Here is a 21,238-nt window from a genome sequence, read left to right on the forward strand (position 1 = left end):
CATGGTGGCTCCTGGAGAGCTGGCAGAGGCTGGGCCAGGCCCAGGAGGGAAGTCTTCTAACCTCCTCAGCAGACAGTGACTGACAGTACAAGAGGGGACATTCATCTTTATTCCGTCTTCCAGAGCCCTGGCATGTGCCCAGTCCCAACATTAGCTGTTTCAGGGCGGAGGGAAGGAGTTGGAGACAAGCAGTCCTCCGCAGTGGTTACAGCAGCCAGAGGCTGCGATAAGAGTGTTGAGCCCAGGATGCAGAGCCTGGCTTCGAGTCCCAGCCCTGCTGGCAGCAACCATGGGCCACGCACCTCTCAGCCTCAGCTTTCTAGTCTTAGAACAGGGGTAACACCTGTCCCATGTCCCTTCATAGGGTGGACACGAGGCCCTAATCACCTAGTGCTTTTGGCAGATTCCAGAGGTCTGAAGCAGCGACCCTCAGCCTGGGCTGCTTCCTGGAGTCCCCTAGAGAGTTTAGAAGTCCTGATTCTGGGCCTTGCTCCCCAGAGATGCCGAGCTACCTGGTCTACACTGGGGCCTGGGCTTCAGAATTTTTAATTTTTAACTTTCTTTTTTTTCCTTCCCTCCTCCCTCCCTCCCTCCCTCCCTCCCTCCTTCCTTCCTTCCTTCCTTCCTTCCTTTCCCTCCCTCCCTCCTTCCTTCCTTCTTTCTCTCCCTCCCTCCTTCCTTCCTTCTTTCTCTCCCTCCCTCCTTCCTTCCTTCTTTCCCTCCCTCCCTCCTTCTTTCCTCCTTCCTTCCTCCCTTCCTTCCTTCCTTCCTTCCTCCCTCCCTCCCTCCCTGCCTCCCCCCCTTTTTATTTTTTTTGGAGACAGAATCTTGTTCTGTTGCCCAGGCTGGAGTGCAATGGTGCACTCGGCTCACTGCAACCTCCTGGGTTCAAGCAATTCTCCTGTTTCAGCCTCCGGAGTAGTTGAGATGACAGGTGACTGCCACCATGCCCGGCTAATTTTTGTGTTAGTAGAAACGGGGTTTCTCCATGTTGGGCAGGCTGGTCTCGAACTCCTGACTTCAGGTGATCCACCCACCTTGGCCTCCCAAAGTGCTGGGATTACTGGCATGAGCCATCGTGGCCGGCCATAATTTTTGACTTTCTAAGGAGTCTCCTGTGAGGTTGAGGTTGAGAACTACGGCTGTCAGTGTGTAAATGGGGTCTTATTCCTGTTCAGCTGGAAAGACAAGATCTACTCGTGAAACAGCTGAGGTTGAGGGTGATAGTTTAGGGCGGCCATTGCGGTGGGGGCAGTAACCGGGAAGAGCTTTCTGTGAGAGGGCGAGGTGATGGGTGTGCGAAGGAGAGGAGACGTTGTGGGAGCTGTCGAGGGACAGGAGCAGCCTGGGGGAGGGAGGAAGTTCTAACCAGCCCTGGCTGCTGTGGGCGCTGAGGCCTGATGTGCTGTCTTCTGCGAGGCATCCTCCGTGCACCGTGCTCCGTGCTGCAGCTGGGAAACTCTTGCTGCTCAGAGGCCTGAGTTCATGCTGCTGAGATGCTACTGAGAGCTGGAGAAGCTGTCAGGCTGCTGTGGGGGTGGACAAGCCCTACTGTCCTAGGAAGACCTGCCCATGATCTTTTGAGGTGCAACGTAGTGTGATGGGGTTGGTGGGATAGTGTTTGAGATGGGGATAGCGGACATGGCTTAGAATCTGACTTTCCTGTTTATTAGCAACCTAACCTTGGGCTTAATCACCCCAGCCTCAGTTTCCTGTCTGTATTCAGCTCGAAACAGAGTTGAATCTTTGCTGGCTGGTAACTCATCAGAGAGGAACAGGCATGGGCTGTGCAGAAGGGAAGCAGTTCTCCTCCCTTCTTTCCAGCCCGAACAACAGGATCCACATTCTTTCAGCCAAGACCACTTGGCGCTGCTCACCTCCTGGCAACTTCTGGCCTCCTCTGAAAGTTTCTTGTGCCCCAGGCCTGTGGACTGAGGTAAGAGCTCAGGGAGTGGGGACCTCTGTAGGAGGGGAGAATAATCATAGCTGCCCCCAAGGACCTCACCAGGTCGTTGTGAATGTCACGAGGTAAAACCCTGGAGATAAACCCCTGATTGCTGCCGGGGTGCTGTCCAAATTATTGTTGCTATATGCATAGAGTGGGTATAAATTCAGTGTCCATGGTGATTTATTCTAGGAAACCATTTCTTTTTTTCCCCCTGTGGCAAAGGGCAGCCTCTCTTACCTCAATCCAGGGGCCCTGGGAGACCCTTGGAAGGCGGGGTCTCCGGGGCTGAATTGCAGAACAGCAGCTGTGGCCACCTCCTTAGGCCACCTGGGAATCGATTCTCTGTCGTCACTCACTTGGAGGGAACCACATTTAAATTAAAAATGTAGGAGGCCTGGGATAGTCCCTTTGTGGAAAAAAAAAAAAAAATAGCTCAAGCTCAGTATTGCACCCCTCAAAAAGAAAAAGGCAATTTAATAATTATGAGAGGCCGGGCATGGTGGCTCCCACCTTTAACCCCAGCACTTTGGGAGACCAAAGTGAGTGGATTGTTTAGGCCAGGAGTTCGAGACCAGCCTGGCCAACATGGCGAAAGCCCGTCTCGACTACATATACAAAAACTAGCCAGGCGTGGTGGTGCGCGCCTGTAGTCCCGGCTGCTTGGGAGACTGAGACACAAGAATTGCTTGAACCCAGGGGGCAGAGGTTGCAGTGAGTGGAGATCGTGCCACTGTACTCCAGCCTGGGTGACAAAATGAGACTTCGTTTCAATTTAAAAAAAAAACATTATGAGATGTCACCAGGCAGCAGTCAAGTGCGAAGCAAGTGAGGTAGATGTCAGAGGGTGGAGAGCCCCCCCAGCAGTGAGAGGAGGCTGCCTGGAGGGTGCAACTGACCACTGCCCCTGGGGAAGGTGGGACAGGGGCCAGGTTCACAGGGGAGCAGTGTGAGCTTAGTTCTCAGCAGGCGGGGTTTGGAGTGGATTGTGGAAAGAGTAGGAACATATTAGGGTGAAGCTGGAGGTGGGTGTGGAGGAAGGCCAGGGGACCCTGACATGAATGCAGATGCAGGAACCCTCAGCTGTCTCTGAAACCAGGAGGGCTGGGGAAGGACCTTGTGCATGTCCTAGATCCTGTGACCTCAGGAGTTACTGCTCAGGAAGCAGGACAGCCTCCTTTTTGGGGTATGCGTGCAGGACAGGGGTTGTGGTGGGCTGTGGGTTGTTAGTCTGTCTCCCAGGAGCACCTGGCAACCTGAACGCCCCCTGCTCCCTCCCTACCCTGCCCCAGATCTGGTGAAACCACCAACCAGCGGGGCAGGGCAGAGGCTGTCACTGCCACACGCCTTCAGAGCTCCCCACAACTTATGTTCATGCTGCTGAGATACAGATGAGAGCTGGAGAAGCTGTCAGGCTGCTATGGGTGTGGTCAAGCCCCACTGTCCTGGGAAGACCTGGACATGATCTTTTGAGGTGCAGTGTAATGTGATGGGGGTGGTGGGATGGTGTTTGAGATGGGGATGGCAGACATGACTTAGAATCCTGACTTTGCCATTTATTAGCAGCCTGACCTTGGGCTAATCAACCAAACCTCAGCGTCCTGTCTGTATAGGGAGAATAATAACAACTACCTCAAGTGGTAGCAGAAGTGCCTGTATTTGAGAGCTTGTCCGTCACTAGAAGTTGTTTTGTTTTGTTTTGTTTTGTTTTGTTTTGTTTTGTTTTGTTTTTGAGATGGAGTTTCACTCTGGTTGCCCAGGCTGGAGTGCAATGGCGCGATCTCGGCTCACTGTAACCTCCGCCTCCCAAGTTCAAGCACTTCTCCTGCCTCAGCCTGCTGTGTAGCTGGGATTACAGGATTGTGCCACCACGCCTGGCTAATTTTTTGCATTTTTAATAGAGACAGGGTTTCACCATGTTGGCCAGGCTGGTCTCAAACTCCTGACCTCAGGTGATCCACCCGCCTCAGCCTCCCAAAGTGCTGGGATTACAGGCGTGAGCCACTGCGCCCGACCTAGAAGTGATTTTTGTCAGGAGACAGAAGACCTTTAGTGACTGAAGTCAAGCAGGTGGAGTGTGAAGATCAGCTCTGCCCCTTAGCTGTGGGACCCCAAGCAAGCCACCTCACCCCTCCACACCTCTGTTCTGTCACCTTTTACAGGTCAATAATGCCCATCTCACAGGGCAGCTGTGACCAGTGCATACTGCACAGACATAGAAAGGTGGTAACTGAGGTTTTGTTGTGGTTGTTCATTAGCATTGCTTAGGACCCAGGTCTGATCCCTTCATTCAGCTGGTGTGATTGTGAGTCAAGGATCTGATATCCCCAAAGAAAGGACTGCAAGTATTTGCCAGTTAGAGTTTATTTGTTACAAGATACGATATCGCACATGTATTCCTGTGTTTGGCATCAGAAGACCTGAACTCAAATCTCCAGTTCATTACCTATTAGGACTTGCTCACTCCCTGTTTCTCTCCCAGCCTCGGTGTCCTCGTAGGGGAAATGGGAATGCTAATAATGGCCTACTTCACAGAACTGTGGTGAAGACAAAACCAATCAAGCACGTGGATCAGTGAGGAAGCGCAGGGCTGCAAGTGCCAGAAATCCCAGAATCTTGCTGCTAGGATTGGATACTGATCTAAGGAGCTTAATCAGTAAGAACTTGTGGATGCAGGGCAGCCTGCAGAGCTGGTTGATTTAGGGCTTGGTGACATCATCAAGGCTGGGCTTGGGACTGCCTGGGTTCCCTGAGAGGAGTGGAACCATGGTGGGAGGATGTAGCAAAGATGAGGATGATGATTGACAGGTCAGTCTGGAATTGTTGCCTGCTAAAGTTCATTCATCCGTTCTTTCGATAGCTAGAAACTGGGCACCCACCAGGTACCAGTCACAGGGCTGGGCTTTGGAGAACAGACATGACCCACCTGCATTGTGATCCACTGCTGTTTGATAAATCACCACAAAACATGGGGGCTGACGGCAGTAGCTCTCAGTTGCTATGCCTCACAGCTTCTGAGCATAAGAACTGGGGACCAGGCATGACTGGGATAGCTGTCTCTGCTCAGTGATGTCTGGGGCCTCAGATGGAAGATTCGAAGGCTGGGAGGAGAATCATCTGAAAGTTCACTGATGTGGCTGGCACACATTGTCGCTGAGCCCTGGGCTGGGACTATCCTCTGGAACACCTGCACACGGCTTCTCCATGGGGCCAGGGCTTCCTCAGGTCATGGTGGCTGAGTTCCAAGGGTGAGTATCCCAAGGGAGAGAGCAGGTGGAATCTGTGCGCTTTCTGTGATCAAGCCTCGGAAATCACAGGGCCTCTGTTTTGCCATACTTCTTTGTTGTGATCACAAGCCACATGGTCACAAGTCCCCAGCTGCCTCTCAGTGGGAAGAATGTCGGTCACATTCTAAGAAGAGCAGGTGGGATGGAATCGACACAGGGGGTGGCCATCTTTGGAAAGTGCAGTCTGCCACACTCCCCTTGAATGATGCTCATGTCTAGCTGGGAAGGCATACATGAGCATTCAGCAATACAGTGCACAAACCGTCACATAGGTACAGGGTGCTTAGGGCCATGGCAGAAGTAGTATCTACTTACCCTGGGACCCTGGAGGAGGCTTTTGATCTGAATCTCAGATGAGTCAGACTGGAGCCGGTGGAGCCTGGGAGGAAGGTCTCAGCAGAGGGAGTCATCTAGCAAAGGGGTGTGCTCTTGGAAGGGCAGGAGGATTCTGTGGCTGGAGCTCAGGCTTCAGGTTCAGTGTGGAGGAGGGAAGAAAGGGTGCAGGGGTAAGCTGGGGCTAGACGCGGGGTGCCTAAGAGCAGACTCATTACTCCCTGCTCTCCTCCAGTCCCTGGCCCTCTGCACACAGTAGGCACTTCATATTGATTGAAATTGGAGTGAGCAGTGTGTGTTGAAGAGGAAACCAAATCCCAAACAGAGACCGTGGTACCTCCTGGAGGCAGCATGGGATAAAGACAGGGAGAACCTACTTTCTTATCATAGGAACTTGAGATTCTCTTTATCAGTTATTGCCTTTCCAGTATTTTTCAATGTCTCTGCAAGAGTTCACCGGGGCTAAGAGCAGCCCCTGAGTCACTTCTTGTTCCTATCCCTCACCCCTAGCTGGATTCTTGGGTCTTCTTCCCTCCATACTGGTTCCCAGAGAGTGTGGACTCTCTGCCTCTTGTAGGTAAGGAGGCAGCTGGCTGAGGAGGTGGCAGGGGCACGTGAAAGGGCCAGGAGGGTGAGGATGGAGAGGAGGGGAGGGAAAAGAAGGAGATGGAGGGGGAGAAGATGAAATTGCTAAGTGCCGGAGCCAAAAACCCATAGTGCAAATTGCTTTTTCCTTCACACTTGTCCCAGGGAAAGGCTCAATTAAAATAGCACCTATTGGAAGTGGAAGGGCAATTGAACCAGGCAGCTTATTAGGCCCGTCTCCAAGAGCATTCAGGGGCAGCCATGAGCTTCGGGAACTTCCACCATGTTAACTTAGCGGGGAAGATGACCCCGAGCAGCAAGGGCCGACGGGATGGGGCTGCCCCACCGTCTTGCCTGCCCGGGGCCCTGCTCAGTGGCCTGAGAGGGCGGGACTGGTCTGTGTGGGGCACTCTTCTGTGGTGGGGTAGTTCGGTGGGCTGAGACGTGGGGCTGATGAGATGCAAAACCGTCCAGTTCCAAGTCCCAGAACAGAGAAAAAGCGGGACCAGAAGTGGTCTTGGGGACCATCAAGCGAGACTTTCTGGGGGAGAATGACTTGCCAAGGGTGACCCAGTCAGTTGGTGATGAGAGATCTGGAGTCAGAGGGGGAAGTCACCGACTCCCAATCCAGTGCTGCTGCCCAGGGACAGTCTCACCATGCCACAGTGTCCTAAACTAGCCTGTGGCCCTCGCCCCAAATACATGCCCATGGCCTGTCACTGTACCAGGTTCATGCCAGGCACAGCTATTTCAGGGTGGCAGGAGCCATGCCAAAGGCTTTTCTGGCTTGAGGGCATCTCTCCACACCCCTCAGTTATTGACACAAACTGGCACACACACTGCCAGACTATGCTGTCCCTAGGAGGAGGCAGACAGAGGTGGACACAGCCCACAGGCTTGGCTGGAACGGCGGGTTCCAGAGCTACCCGCTGGCCGCCCACAGTGAAGTCTGGTAGGGGTGGCACTCTCCCCACGGGTTACCCATTGGACCAGAGCTCATTCACCCAGAGCCTGTTTCCATGACAACAGCAAGCTCCTTACCCATCAATTTCATCCTTAAAGATTCCCACCCCAGCTGTCTGAGCCTGGGCTCATCGCCCAGCTGCCGCACCAGCCCACGTCTCCAGATCACAGGTTTAGCAGTGACTTGTCAAACTGCCAGAGAGAGCCTCCTGGGAGGTGCCTGGTAACTGGCATAGCCCTTGAAAACCACCATATAATCACCTGCTAATTGGATTAGGAACTTGTTCCCAGGGACTTTCTTTTGCCCCCATGTTGAGGCCACCCTACTCCATTCTTCTAGAACTTAGCATTGGAGAGCTTCCCCGTTCCCCTCTGCGCAACCTCCCAGGCCAGGGTAATGCTGACTTCCCCGAAGTCAGATACTGACACAAGGGGAAAAGGAAACCTCCAGTTTTCTGGGGCCCAGGAACACTCAGAGAGGAAAAACTCCCCAGGGTGGGAGAACACAAAGGGCCCCCTCTTCCCCACCTCTGCCCGCCAGCCCTGCTCTCAGCCTTGCAAGAAAATCTGGCTTTTCCCTTGGGGCTTTTGCCTCCCTGCTTCTCCCCACTAGAGATCACCTCCCTCACAGCCCAGCTCCATGTTCACCCCCACCAGGAAGTCTTCCTTTCTAAACCGTTTTTCTCTGCATCCTGTCAGAGTGGCTATATTTGGTTCCTGCAATATAACTTCGTATATATTGCATCAGGGAGAGGGGGAGATTCCTGAAGCTGGTTTTTTAAAAATTTTTTCTGAAGCTATTTTTTTGGTGCATTTTCTTTCTATTCCAGAAAATTCTTATAGTGGGTGGATGTCATTTATCTACTCAGCATCTCATCTTTGGACTACAAATCCTTATCCCCTTCTGCTGGTACCATTGTCTCTCCTTCCTGTGGAAAACCTGTGCCACGGGACTCAGTGGGGGCTGCCTTCTACAGCAGGGTCAGCACCTGAAGCAGGCCTGGTCCATGCAGGACTGGGTCAGCAGCCCACAGTGGTCAGTTCAGGGTGACCACATGACTGTGCGGAGAACCAATCAGAATCTTCCCTGGAATTCCCATAGACACTGCTGGTTTCCTAACCAACATCCATTCCTCCCCTGTTCTCACTAGCTACACGCCACTTTTGTTGATCTAGCAAGAAGTCCAGTTGAAGATATTTGTGCCTCTAGACTTTCTTACAGGTAGGGGTCATGTCACCCAGTTCTTTTCAATAAGATATGGGCAGAAGTTGCTGGGAGAGACTTCTGGGAAAGGGTTTCAAAAGGAACATGGCTCCTTTAGTCCAATCTTAACTGATGGCTGAGATGGAGACAACCTTTTATTCCAGCCATGTGAGAGAGACCACCTGAGAATAAAGTGATCCAAGAAGAAAGCAAAACACACACACACACACACACACACACACACACACAGAGAGAGAGAGAGAGAGAGAGAGAGATGGCAATATCAGTTAATTGGATTGAGCCATGCCTGAAGCCTCAGAACTTCCCAATTTGGAAAGCCAATCAATAAATCCTTTTCCTACTTAAGCTGGTTTGCACTGCGTCTCCATCTCTTTCAGTGGAAGACCCCTCCGTGCAAACCTCCACAAGACCAAACCCATGTTTTTCCCTGCCTCTGTTCTCCCCTCCCAAGCTACCCCACATAAGATGCTAGATGCAAAGCTCGCATCTTATATTCATTCAAACGACTCTGAGCCCCCCCACCCCAGTTCTTATCTCAACGAGTCAAATAAAGGCTTGAAAAGACTTGACATCTGAACTAGACTCATTAAGGAAAAACTCATTAATTCCCTGTGGAGATCTGAGGCCAAGCACACCTCATCTGAGGCCAAGATCTGAAGCAGTGCATGGCTTGGAATCCCGTCTCCTCTTCACCAAGCCTTTCCTTCTGCACTCACCTCCTCCAGGAAGCCTTCCAAACCAGATCTTAACTCCAACATCCTAACTACCTTGTGAACACTCACTTTTGTTAACAGTTTGATTCAGCAGTACTTGGACTCCACGAGTATTTGAGCATAGTTGTGTGTGTCTCATCTCTCTCACCCCACCCCACCCTACCAGCTGACTCTCCCGAACTCTCTAGAGCAAGAGCTGTGTCTCCATCAGACTAGCAACTTCCTGAGGGCGAGGACTCTAATCTCTTATCCCATTGGGATCCAGATGCTTTCCCCTCACATCAGACTGGGAACGGAAAATCTTTCCATGCCCCATGGAGCTTCCTTGGCAAGACAGGAAGATACGGAGTCTGAACCCCGTAGAGATGGAGAGTGGGAGGAAGAAGGTAGCTGGAAACAGTTAGCAGGAGGGTCCATCTTAACCTTCAGGGAAAAACTGATTCACAGCACATAAGGCTAGTTCTGGATCAGAATCTGTTATTCAACAGCACTTGTAAGGGTTTAACTCAGATCCTGTCCCCTCTGGTGTAGAAATCCCTCCCTGCCTAAGGCCAGGATTCTGCCTTGCCAGCATTTTTTTTTTTTTTTTTTTTTAGACGGAGTTTCACTCTTGTTGCCCAGGCTGGAGTGCAATACTGCCATCTTAGCTCACTGCAACCTCCGCCTCCCGGGTTCAAGCGATTCTCCTGCCTCAGGCTCCTGAGTAGCTGGGATTACAGGTGTATACTACCATGCCTGGCTAATTTTTTTTGTGTGTGTTATTTTTTTAGTAAAGACAGAGTTTCTGTGTCACCTCAGGTGATCCACCTGCCTCGGCTTCCCAAAGTGCTGGGATTACAGGCGTAAGCCACTGCACCAAGCCCGTGCCAGTGTTTTTTGTTTCTCTTGTCCCTTGACTGTTGTGTAATGATGAATCCCTTTCTTGGGAAGCTTGTCAAATGCAAGTAGACGCTGAGGGGGTGGCCATGTGTCTACTGTCTCATAGCTCCTGTTGGATGGGAGTAGCCGGTGTGGCTGCCAGTGCTGGCGGGAGAGGATACCACCATCTGCTCTCTTCAGCATGCTGCCCTGCCTTTGAGTCCCCTCACTCCCGCCCCAAGACTAAATCCTTGAAAGAGCAGCTCCACAGTGAGCATGTGGCAAGGAAGGATGCTAATGGAGGGAAGAAAGTGATGAATCCCCAAAAGAGTCAGGGAAAGCCACGCAGGAAGGAAAAATAGATGCATAAAGGTGGCAGGGACGAGCTGGGCGAGGCTGCCCGCTGACAGCTGAATCAAAACTCCAGAGAGCTGGGCACGGTGGCTCACACTTGTAGTCCCAGCACTTTGGGAGGCCCAGGCGGGTGGATCGCGTGAACCCAGGAGTTCAAGACCATCCTGGGTGACATGGTGAAGTCCCGTCTCTACAAAAGATACAAAAATTAGTCGGGCACAGTGGCATGTGCCTGTAATCTCAGCTACTTTGGAGGCTGAGGTGGGAGGACTGCTTGAGCCCAGGAGGTGGAGGTTGCAGTGAGCTGAGTTTACATCACTGCACACCAGCCTGGGCAACAGAGTGAGACCCTACCTCAAAAAGAAAACAAAAAAAGAAACCCAGGCTGGGCACGGTGGCTCACGCCGACAATCCAGCATTTTAGGAAGCTGAGACAGGTGGATCACTTGAGGTCAGGAGTTTGAGACCAGCCTGGCCAACATGGTGAAACCCCATCTTTACTAAAAATACAAAAACTAGCCAGGTGTGGTGGTGGGTGCCTGTAGTCCCAGCTAGACAGTAGGCTGAGGCAGGAGAATGGCTTGAACCTGGGAGGCAGAGGTTGCAGTGTGCTGAGATTGTGCCACTGCACTCCAGCCTGGGCAACAGAGCGAGACTCCATCTCAAACAAACAAAACCCAGATAGCAGAAAGCCCAGGTGAGGAGAAGGGGAGAGGCAGAGAGGACATAGAGGAAAATTTGTTTGGTAGAGAGAAGGGAATTGATGGAAGCCCTTGGATGCAGTTTGAACCTGTATTTTGTAGAAGAAGCCATGGGGAAATGGGCCAGATCTCGGACAGGAGAGAGACATGATGCAATCAGTGCTAACGATCCAGACATCTCCATGGAGGAGGATAAGCACCCAGGGAAATGGAGGCAAGGTGCTCACCCAGGATGCTGCAGCAGGGATCAGTGTGCCTAGCACGGCGATGGAAGTGGAAGGGAGTCGGAGATCTGACTGAGCAACTCCTAACTTTTGAGAGTTGGTGGCTCATTCCCACCAAAGAGCTCATGTCTGCTGCTTTGGGTCCTTGCTGCCAAATGTCACTGGCCTGGGGTCACCTCACCCATCACCCATGGAGAGTGGCTCTCCTCTCCCTGTTTGTGCAGGACTTTCTTTCCATTGGCAGCGACTGGCCAGGGGGCCTCAGAGTAGCTGGGAATGGGGAGCAGACTGCCAAGAAGGTTTGGTCGGGCGAACCAACTTGGAGGGCAGGGGAAAGAAGTGGAGCCGTCAACCTTCGCATTTTACAGGCATCCAAATCACACACCAAATAAGGAGAAAGATGGGACACATTTGCACAATAATTCAAGACAGGATCTCCATGGCAACAATTACCCAAAAACTCACTCCTGACAGTTGCAACAGCGGGAGCTAGCAAAGAAGACTGGGGGTGGGAAACGTGTGTGGGGGCTCAGAGAATGGTTTCCTTTTATTCTCAAACTGAAGGAAGTGCTGATGGCAGGAAACAAGGTGTCTCACAGCCTGACTAAGCCAAGAGCCATTGGAAGCAGGATCTGGAAGAAGCCTGAGAGATGTCTGTGTGAGCTCCTTTTGAGCTGCGTAGAGGTCTGGGTGTGGGACACCACAGTAAGATGTGCCAGTGGGATGTGCCAGCTCAGGGGAGCTGACACATGACATAGGTTAGGAGAACGGAGCTCTAGCCTACTCTGCTCCCCTCCCAGACTTGCTGTGTGGCCCCTCAGTTTCCTCTACAGTGAAATGTACAACCTACCTCCAAGAACTATTACAAGGCTGAGTGAATGCATGAGATGAGAAATGCTTTTACCAAAGTCACTGCCAATGCAAAGATAAGAGGTTTCAGGGCAGCCATGAAGAGTGGCCTGAGAAAAGTAGCTGCATGCAAGGCTGTTCTTACCAGGCAGAGGAGTCTCCTGGGGGTGAGAGTCAGTACAAAGACTGTGGTGGGAACCTAGAGTGTGGCAGCAATACTGATGAGATGGTGGGAAGGTGGGAGGTGGGGTTTAGTGGCAGAAGCGTCACCTGTGTCCTACCACCAGACAGATGAACAGACTGTCAGCTCAGAGCAGGTAGTAGAGTGTGTAACTTCCAATTTACAAAGATTTTTAAAGACGTTTGGCTCAAAAAGGAAAAGCATTCTGCTTTCTTTTTGGAGTAACATAAATCCAACCCCCTTCCCACCCACATCCTTTTCAGTGTGTTTCTTTTTGTCTGGTAGTCCTCAAAAGCCATTGGCTATTTTTCAGATCCTAGAGCTTGGATTGCCTTAAACCTCTCGAGAAAGGAGAGCTTTTTCATCTTTCTTTTGGGAACTAAGACTATCTCTAGAGCAAAGAAAAAGGTTCTTCTTGGTTTCAGTTGCATTTGGAAGCCCAGGTTTTTGGGGAAAAAACCATTCTCAAGAGCATATTACTATTATAAATGTTTAGCCATGTGATTTTTCCTCAAGAAGGCAACCAAAACTTTTCATACCAACTCCCATGGATAGCAGTCCCCTTAAGCTGAATTATGGTGGGAAAGGATTAAGGTAGGACATTTCTTGAGCACCTTTTTCCTATTCTGGGATCTCTCTTTTGCCATCCCACTCTCCACTACAAAACTTTTCCCTTCCCTTTCGTCTCACTAACCATGGAAAATCCTCCCATCCTTAGGGGTCCTCAGAAGCCATTCTTCCCACCGCTGGAGCTGACTTTCTTCCCTTTCCTTCTGGACTGAGCAGGAAAACTGATTCAGGAGAGAGCCCATCTAAAGGAATTCAGACTGGGCCCTGAGACAGGACATCATGGGGCAGACTTTGGAGTGGCCACAATAGTCCAGGTCTCGTCCTCAGCAGTAGAGTCCAGAAACTCGGTTGGGCCAGGACATCCAAAAGTTGTCAGCTTCTCAGGACTGATTCAGGCTAACCAAATTCACTGATGGGAAACCAGAATGCCGTTTCCTGAATAATATGTCTACCAAAAGACTGGTATCCAAAATATATAAACAGCTCCCAAAGCTCAATAATAAAAAAACAAACAGCCCACCTTTAAAAAAGCAAAAGATACTTTACTAAAGAAGATATACAGATGGCACTTAAGAACATGAAAAGATGCTCAACATCATCATTCAATAGGAAAAGACAAATTAGACACACAATGAGGTGCGACTACACATTTGCTAGGAAGGCACACATACATACAAACAAACCAAACACAAAATCTGACAATATCAAGTGCTGATGAGGACATAGAGCACCTAGAATGCTCACACATTGCTGGTGGAAATGCAAAATGAAAAACAGTTTGGCAGTGTCTTATAGAGTTAAGCATGTGCTTTCTATATGGCCCAGCAATCTCACTTCTAGGTATTTACCCAAGTGAAATGAAAACTTTTGTTCACACACACATAAAAAAAAACTCTGCAAATACTTGTTGATTACATAAAAACTGTGCAAATCCAAAAACATGATATTTCTAAAATGGAGATAAGGGAGTGGGGCATAGTTGGAATTCCAAAAATAAAATATAGGCCAGGTGTGGTGGCTCACACCTCTAATCCCAGCATTTTGGGAGGCCGAGGTGGGCAGATCATGAAGTCAGGAGTTCAAGACCAGCTTGGCCAACATGGTGAAACGCCGTCTCTACTAAAAATACACAAAAAAATTATCCGGGCATGATGACATGAGCCTATAATCCCAGCTATGTGGGAGGCTGAGCCTGGAGAATCATTTGAACCCAGGAGGCAGAGGTTGCAGTGAGCCGAGATCATGCCACTGCACTCCAACCTGGGCGACAGAGCAAGACTCCATCTCAAAAAAAAAAAAAGAAAAAAAGAAAAAGTATTGATCAGTGTAGTAGTTGATTTTCAAAGATACCCCCAATGAACCATGCCTCCCAGTATTCATGCCCTTGTGTAGTCTCCTCACACATCAAATCTGGACTGGCCCTGTGATTCATTTTAATAAACAGGATGTGGAAGAGGAGAAAGTATGCTGATTCTGGGCCAATTATTGAGGTCTGGAAACTGATTTTGCACTTTTGGGAAGAAACCTGCCATACATCAAGTATGGCTGTGCTGCTGTCTAGACTGTGTGGAGAAGCCACATGGAGGAAATGCCGTGAGATGATAAGGAGAAGAAAGAGGTCCAACCATCTCAGCAGAGCCCAGCATTCCAGCTGTCCCTGCCAAGGTGCCAGATACTCTAGCCAGCCAGGTCCTTGAAGACTGCAGTTCCTGCCAGTATCACATGCAGCAGGACTGTGCAGTGGAGCCCAGTCAACCTGCAGGATCATGAGAGATAATGAAGTGGCTTCCATAAAACCAGAAATTTCTGGGAGTAGTTATGCAGTTATAGATAACTGAAAGAATCTCTTTCAATGTGTGCTAGACCCTCTGCTTACTCATCATTTTCATCAATGATGTGATTTAATCCTTTCAAACATACTTAGAGGTATGTGTAACTAACTTGCGTTTTACAAATGAAGAAACAGGCTTGGAAAGAATGCCACATGGCTAATAAAGAATAGAAGCAGGGCTTGAATCAAGGGCTTCTTGATTAGGGACTTAACACTCTCAACCACTGCATTATGTGACCAAGTGGGAGAGCTGAGGGATGAAAAACACAAGACATTTCACAATAAATCATGATGTCTGTATGAGCTCCCTTTAAGATTTCTCTTCCTTGTCTGTCTTCATCCTGTGCTACTGAGCAGGAAAGTGGATTCTATAAAGATGATCAGTTAAGTAGGCAGATGATGGCCAGGCACGGTGGCTCATGCCTATAATCGCACTTTGGGAGGCTGAGGTGGGTGGATCACTTGAGGTCAAGAGTTCAAGACCAGCCTGGCCAAAAGGTAAAATCCTGTCTCTACTAAGAATATAAAAATTAGCTGGGTGTGGTGGCGGGTGTCTGTGATCCCAGCTACTTGGGAGGCTGAGGCCCAAGAATTGCTTGAACCTGGAAGGTAGAGGTTGCAGTGAGCCAAGATCACACCATGCACTCCAGCCTGGGTGACAGAGTGAGACTCGGTCTCAAAAAAAAAAAAAAATTAGGCAGATGATATAGTTGGAGACTTTATTATAGTTTGGACACACTTCATAACAAGCACTAATCATCCTCAGTGTTCAGTTGTCACTTAAGAAAATGTAAATGCTACATCTGCTCACTCCCTGTCTTTTCTTCCAGACAAAGGACACATATTCTTGACAAGGGAGTATGCCTTGTTCCCTACCCACAGTCACCACTGGAGAAGCTTGAGTTTTGGAGAGGTGGGGACTGGCTGAATCTCTTTTTTTTCTTTTTCTTTTTCTCCTTTTTTTTTTTTTTTTTTTTTTTTTTTTTAAGAGAATAGCATCTTGGTCTGTTGCCCAGGCTGGAGTGCAATGGCACAGTAACAGCTCACTACAGCCTCGAACTCCTGGGCTCGAGCAATCCTCCTGCCTCAGCCTCCCAAGTAGCTGAGACTACAGGTGCGTGCCATCACACCTGTCTAATTGACTTATTTTTTGTCGAGGGTCTCACTTTGTTGCTCAGGCTGATCTCAAACTCCTGACCTGAAGCAATTCTCCCACTTCAGCTTCCCAAAGTGCTGGGATTACAAGTGTGGCTGAGTCGGTATGGACTCTCCTTTCCCCATATCTGAGGCAAGCTCCCAGGACTCTTCTGGGACAATCAGGTGTTAAGGACCATCTTAGTCCCTACTTCAGTTTCACAGATGAGAAAACTGAAGTCCACAGAGGAGGTGTGGCTTCATCAAAAACCCACTGAGAACAAGTGTCAGAATCAGGCTAGGACACATTGGATTCTTCCTCCAGGGCTCTCTGACCTCCAAGGCCCTTTGAAATCTCCTCTCCAGCTGCAAACAGATTTCTAGACTTCTTCTTCGTCTTTTTTTTTTTTTTGAGACGGAGTCTCGCTCTGTCGCCCAAGCTGCAGTGCAGTGGTGCAATTTGCTCACTGCAAGCTCCGCCTCCTGGGTTCACGCCATTCTCCTGCCTCAGCCTCCTGAGTAGCTGGGACTACAGGCACCCACCACAGCACCTGGCTAATTTTTTGTATTTTTAATAGAGACGGGGTTTCACCATGGTCTCGATCTCCTGACCTTGTGATCTGCCCGCCTCGGCCTCCCAAAATTCTGGGATTACAGGCATGAGCCACCATGCCTGGCCGATTTCTAGACTTCTTACGGAGGTGATCTGAGATGAGCAGCCTCTAAGAGCAACCGGGACCTGTGGAGAACAGAACAAGGCCTAGGAGCGCAACAGCCAAGTGTTCAGCACCACGGACAGCTTTGCTGGCCTATGGCTGGGGAGGCGAGAGGTGGGGAGGCTGCTTGTCCAGCAAGACAGAGTGTCATGGGAGAGAGAAAAAAAACATGAGAAAGATCTCAGAGACCATCTAGTCCAGCCTCCTCGATTTGCATGGGAAGAGACCCAGGACAAGAGAGAAGTGACTTGTCCAAGGTCACACAGCAAGTCAGTAGAGAGCCAGAGATGGGAGCTGACAGCCTACTTCCTCACACCTCTTCCAGGCCCTCAGATACCTGGTATCCATGACTTATTAGTGGCACAGCCAGACCTTGATTAAGGGCTCCAGAATTAAAATCACCTGTCCTTGGAAATGACAAGAAAAGAAAAAAGGAGAAATCATAGAAACGGAAAGAGCACCCGGCCCTGATGGGAAGGTCTGTGATTTAGCCTCTAACTGCAAGGCTTTGACAGGAGTTTCCTACTTTCCAAGGTGATGTGGCCTTTCAGAAACAATTTAGTTACCATGGCAACCTCATTCCAGGTTTCATCTCCATGGCAATTCACTGGAGTTTTTCACCCTCCAGTAAGTACATGTGTGATGGCCCATAAGTGTATCCCAGAAACATTAATATAAAGTCACATTTTTAGAAATGGAGTATCTCATTATCCAAGTCTGTAGTCAGGGGACTAACAAAGCATGTTCTAGGGTGGGCAGGGACCAGGGCATAGTGGAGGGATGTCTCTGGGGGCAGCTCTGCTTTCTCATTGCAACTGCAAACCTGTCCCAATCTTTACAGCTAGTGCATCTCAACCTCCCATGGGCACAAATGATTTCTCCTTTTATGCGTCCTCCCTGGTGCCCTGCTCATGACAAAGCTTGAGTGTTGCCTGTGCTGACAAGAAGTGCTAGGACAAGGAGAGAGAAGGCTGGTCCTTCTGACTATGACTTCTGTGGTACCCCGGGGGTGCCCCTCCTGCTTCCCTGTCCACTGTGCCCCAGAGTGGGGCACCCTGGAGAAGTTCCCAGCTTTTGTGTTGGACCTTGCTTGTCTGATGTGTGCACTGTGGGCATCCCCCTCAACGTGATCTAATCTGCCATCCAGTTTCCAGGAAATCCTCATGGTTTCTGGCCCACCCAGGGCACCCCTTCTGTTTTCCAGCAATGCTATGCCTTCTCTTTGTTCTTTGTTCTTTTTTTTCTGAGACACAGTCTCACTTTGTCACCCAGCCTGGAGTGCAGTGGTGTGATCATGGCGCACTGCAGCCTCGACCTCCTGGGCTCAATTGATCCTCCCACCTTAGCCTCCTGAGTACCTGGAACTACAGGCACACAACACCATGCCCAGCTAATGTTTGCAATTTTTTGTAGAGGCGGGATCTCACTATGTTGCCCAGGCTGGTCTTGAACTCCTGGGCTCAAGTGATCCTCCCACCTTGGCCTCCCAAAGTGCTGGGATCACAGATGTGATCCACTGCCTCTGGCTGCTATGGCTTTTCTTTAATATGTCTTGCTGTTTATAATGATGCAGAGCTGGAGTATTTAGCCCACCATCTTGATCTAATCCTCTCTTTCTTTCTCTACTTTTAGTGTCTATAAATAACCATCTACTAATCTACTTATGTCTAACAATGGATCATTTCTCTCCTCCTCATCTGCTTCATCATCATCACCAGTAGCAGTAGTACTATTTCATGATTGAAGGATCACCACAGAGTAAGAAGTGCTCACAAAAATGTTCCATCAGCTTCTCAAATAATGAGACAGAAAAATCAAGGCATGACTTCATTTTAAAAATGTAGTTGAAAGTATGAAACGTACTAGCTATGTACCTTCCCCCCCAAAAAAAACCCATGGTTTTTGAGACAGGGTCTTGCTGTGTTGCCCAGGCTTCAGTGCAGTGGCACGATCATGGCCCATTGTGTGACCTCTTCACACCTCTTAAAGGCCCTCAGATACTTGGTCCTTATGACTTACTTAGCGGCACAGGCTTGACCTGCTGGGCTTAAGCAATCCTCCCATCTCAGCCTCCAGGGTAGCTGGAACTACAGGTGCCCCCACCACACCCGACTCATTTTTTTGCAGAGACGAGGTCTCACCATGTTGCCCAGAATGGACCTGAACTCCTGAGCTCAAGAGATCCTCTTGCATCAGCCTCCCAAAATGCTGAGATTATAGGTATGAACCACCACGCCTGACCTCCAAATACCTTTTGAACTCAGGCTTGGATTTGAACTCTGGTTCTGTCAATTATTAGCTGTGGTTTCAGATCAGTGACCTAAGCAATTTGAGCCTTGTTTCATTAAGTGGAGATGACAATAGCATCTGCCTTGCAGGAATTATTTGATGTGGCCGATGAGAAAAATCAGAATTATGAAAAGTGCTTCACACCATTCCTGGCATGTGAAGAGCCCTCTCTAAATGGCCATTATGCTTATTAGCACCTTGAAGGGAAATTGTTTTCATGACATTTTGTTTGAATCTGGCTAGAGAAAGCGCTCACCCTCCTTCTTGTGTTTTGCTTATTTGATTAAATGTCTTTGATTTCTGTGATATGTGAAGTCTCTTGAAAGCAGGGCTGTTTGTTCAACAAAGGTTTGTGGCCTTCCCACAGTGAATAGTGCTGGGTGCTGTGGGAAATACAAACACAGGGAAGAGAGTTCTGGTCCTCAGGGGAAGTGTAGTGGGGAAGACGGACATGAGAACCTAACCATAACAGGATGCAGAGCTACATGCACCATGCACTGCGGTCATGTTATCTGCTGGTTTGGAGTGTGAGCTCATAGACACCAGTCTGCCTGGGTTTGGATCCCAGCTCTGCCACTATTGGCTGCACAACCTCAAACAAGTCTCTTAACCTTGCTGGGCTTCTGTTTCCTCAAATGTAAAGTAAAAATGGTAACAGGAGAGTTACATGAACAGAGTCTAACACATAGAAGGGCTCCATCAACATTAGCTGTCATTACAAACATGTATGAAGATTGTGTGGAGGGGATACATGAGAAGCGATTATAATTCTGTTTCATGGGTGAGGTTGTACTTGAGCTTGATCTTGGAGGATAAGTAGTTCTCAAAGGGCAGAAGAGAAGAAGAGAGGCATTTGGGGGAAGCAGAGCATCAGGAACAGAGGCATGGAGTATGAACTCTGCAGTGTTCTCTGGGTACATCATGGGGGCTGGATCACAGACGCATGGAAATACTGGAAATGGGCTGGTGCAGAGGTTTTAGGACAGCCCCTAGGAGGTCTTGAAAACTGGCTCAAGCAGTCAGACAGTTCTGTAGACAACAAGCTACTGGAGAGAAGCAAGATGGTGCCACCTGTGTTCTGGGCAAATCACCTTGGTGGCAGTGAAGGAGGGCTAAGGAAAGGGGAGGCTAGGGGGCCCAGAGACCATTTGGGGGCTATAGCACAACCCAGGCAAAAACGTCAAGAGCTTAAGCAGGGAGATGGCCACGAGGGAGAGCCACCGTGAACATGCCAGGCTTGGTGAAGGAGTGGACAGTCAGACAGGGTTTCCTGCTAGGTGGCTGTGAAGATGACAGTGGCGATGCTCTTACAGAATCAGGGCCCTGGGAAGAGGACCAGCCTGGGATGGGGGCCTTCTTCAGGTTGGGGCATACGGCATGGCCCAGTGCAGACTTTTGTATGTGCCTCACTGCTGTTCCTTCTCTTCAGCTCCAACAAGCCCCATAGAGCACCCTGCACCAGTCAGGTGCTCAGTGAATACTCTGAGTAAGGAACCATGGGGAAGAAGGTGTCCAGAGACCTCCCTGCTCCAACTTCCTCCATTCCAGACCCAGCCTCTTCCTCTCCCTCCCCACTGTGGACACCCCTGAACATGTCCTCCTGTTTCTGAATCATTAGGGAAAAAGTGTCCCCAACTCTATCTCTCAGCACTGCCTCCTTTCTCTGCCCCAACTCAATGAATGTGTGACTCATTCCCACACTTGCATCCTAAAGCCCTGCCTGGGGTGTCCGTCCATGCGGGGACCGCTGGAGCAGAGACTGTCACCGTCATAACACCCGTCACCAGTCGCCCAGCACCTACCACGGGAAAAGCATTGTGCCAAGCTCATCAACCACCGTCAGATCCTCTCGACAAACCCAGAGGGTGGGCTTTCCGATTCCCGTTTTACATATGGGAAGAGTGTGACTCAGAGAACTTAGTCAGCTTGCTCTTGCACACACAGCTGGTTCTGTGTAATCATACAGTTCAAACAGGTCCCCTGCCCTCTGCCTGCCCGCCCCCCCCCCCCCCACCAGCACCTCCACAGTGGCCACGCGGATCTTCAGGACACAAGCAGAAAGCAGGGGCTACCTGAGACTGGAACATCAGGGCATCACTTGGGATTAGTACCACCTACAGTCATTGAATGCAGAAAGGCCTTCTAATCCCAGGACCTGTTCAGAACCCCAAGGATTCTGATGTAATTGGTCTGGGGTGCAACCCCAACAGCAGGACTTTTGAAAGCTCCTCCAGGTAATTCTCATGAGGTTGAAAAATGATTGTTCTAATGGGTCCCGCCCTGAAAGTATCCCTGCCGACACCTGCCCCTCGCCACAGTCACTGCGGACCTGCTCTGCTGCTTCAGTACTGAGCTTCTCATGCTGGATGCAGCCGGGCCATGGCACAGGTCCTCACAGCCACCGGCCTCCCAGGGGAAGTGGAAGCCGTCTCGCTCTGGCTGTCCTCCTCTCTGGCTCCCTTTTCTGACTCCAGATACTT

The 21,238-nt window shown here is 50.0% G+C and overlaps 1 protein-coding gene across 7 annotated transcripts in view; it reads left to right on the forward strand.

Annotated features, from left to right (window-relative positions):
* The window catches only part of GOSR2 (golgi SNAP receptor complex member 2), a 49,030-nt gene that overhangs the window by 21,004 nt on the left and 6,788 nt on the right, over nt 1–21,238 (forward strand). Inside the window, exon 7 of one of the 7 annotated variants that reach the window (XR_012088884.1) lies at nt 20,473–20,992. The exons of 1 other annotated variant lie outside the window; for it this stretch is intronic. Coding sequence is in view for 1 of the 6 variants with exons in the window: in XM_073005186.1 (XP_072861287.1) it covers nt 3,847–3,998 (152 nt within the window). In the remaining 5 variants the exon portion in view is untranslated. Of the gene's footprint in view, nt 1–1,824; nt 2,397–3,846; nt 7,666–7,943; nt 8,908–12,936; nt 14,922–18,596; nt 19,065–20,472; nt 20,993–21,238 lie in introns of those variants that run through there. 5 more of the 7 variants (XM_073005178.1, XM_008012224.3, XM_073005179.1 and 2 more) reach the window with 5 other exon arrangements.

This window comes from Chlorocebus sabaeus, chromosome 16 (assembly GCF_047675955.1).
Source record: "Chlorocebus sabaeus isolate Y175 chromosome 16, mChlSab1.0.hap1, whole genome shotgun sequence".
In the NCBI taxonomy this organism is placed as follows: domain Eukaryota; kingdom Metazoa; phylum Chordata; class Mammalia; order Primates; family Cercopithecidae; genus Chlorocebus; species Chlorocebus sabaeus.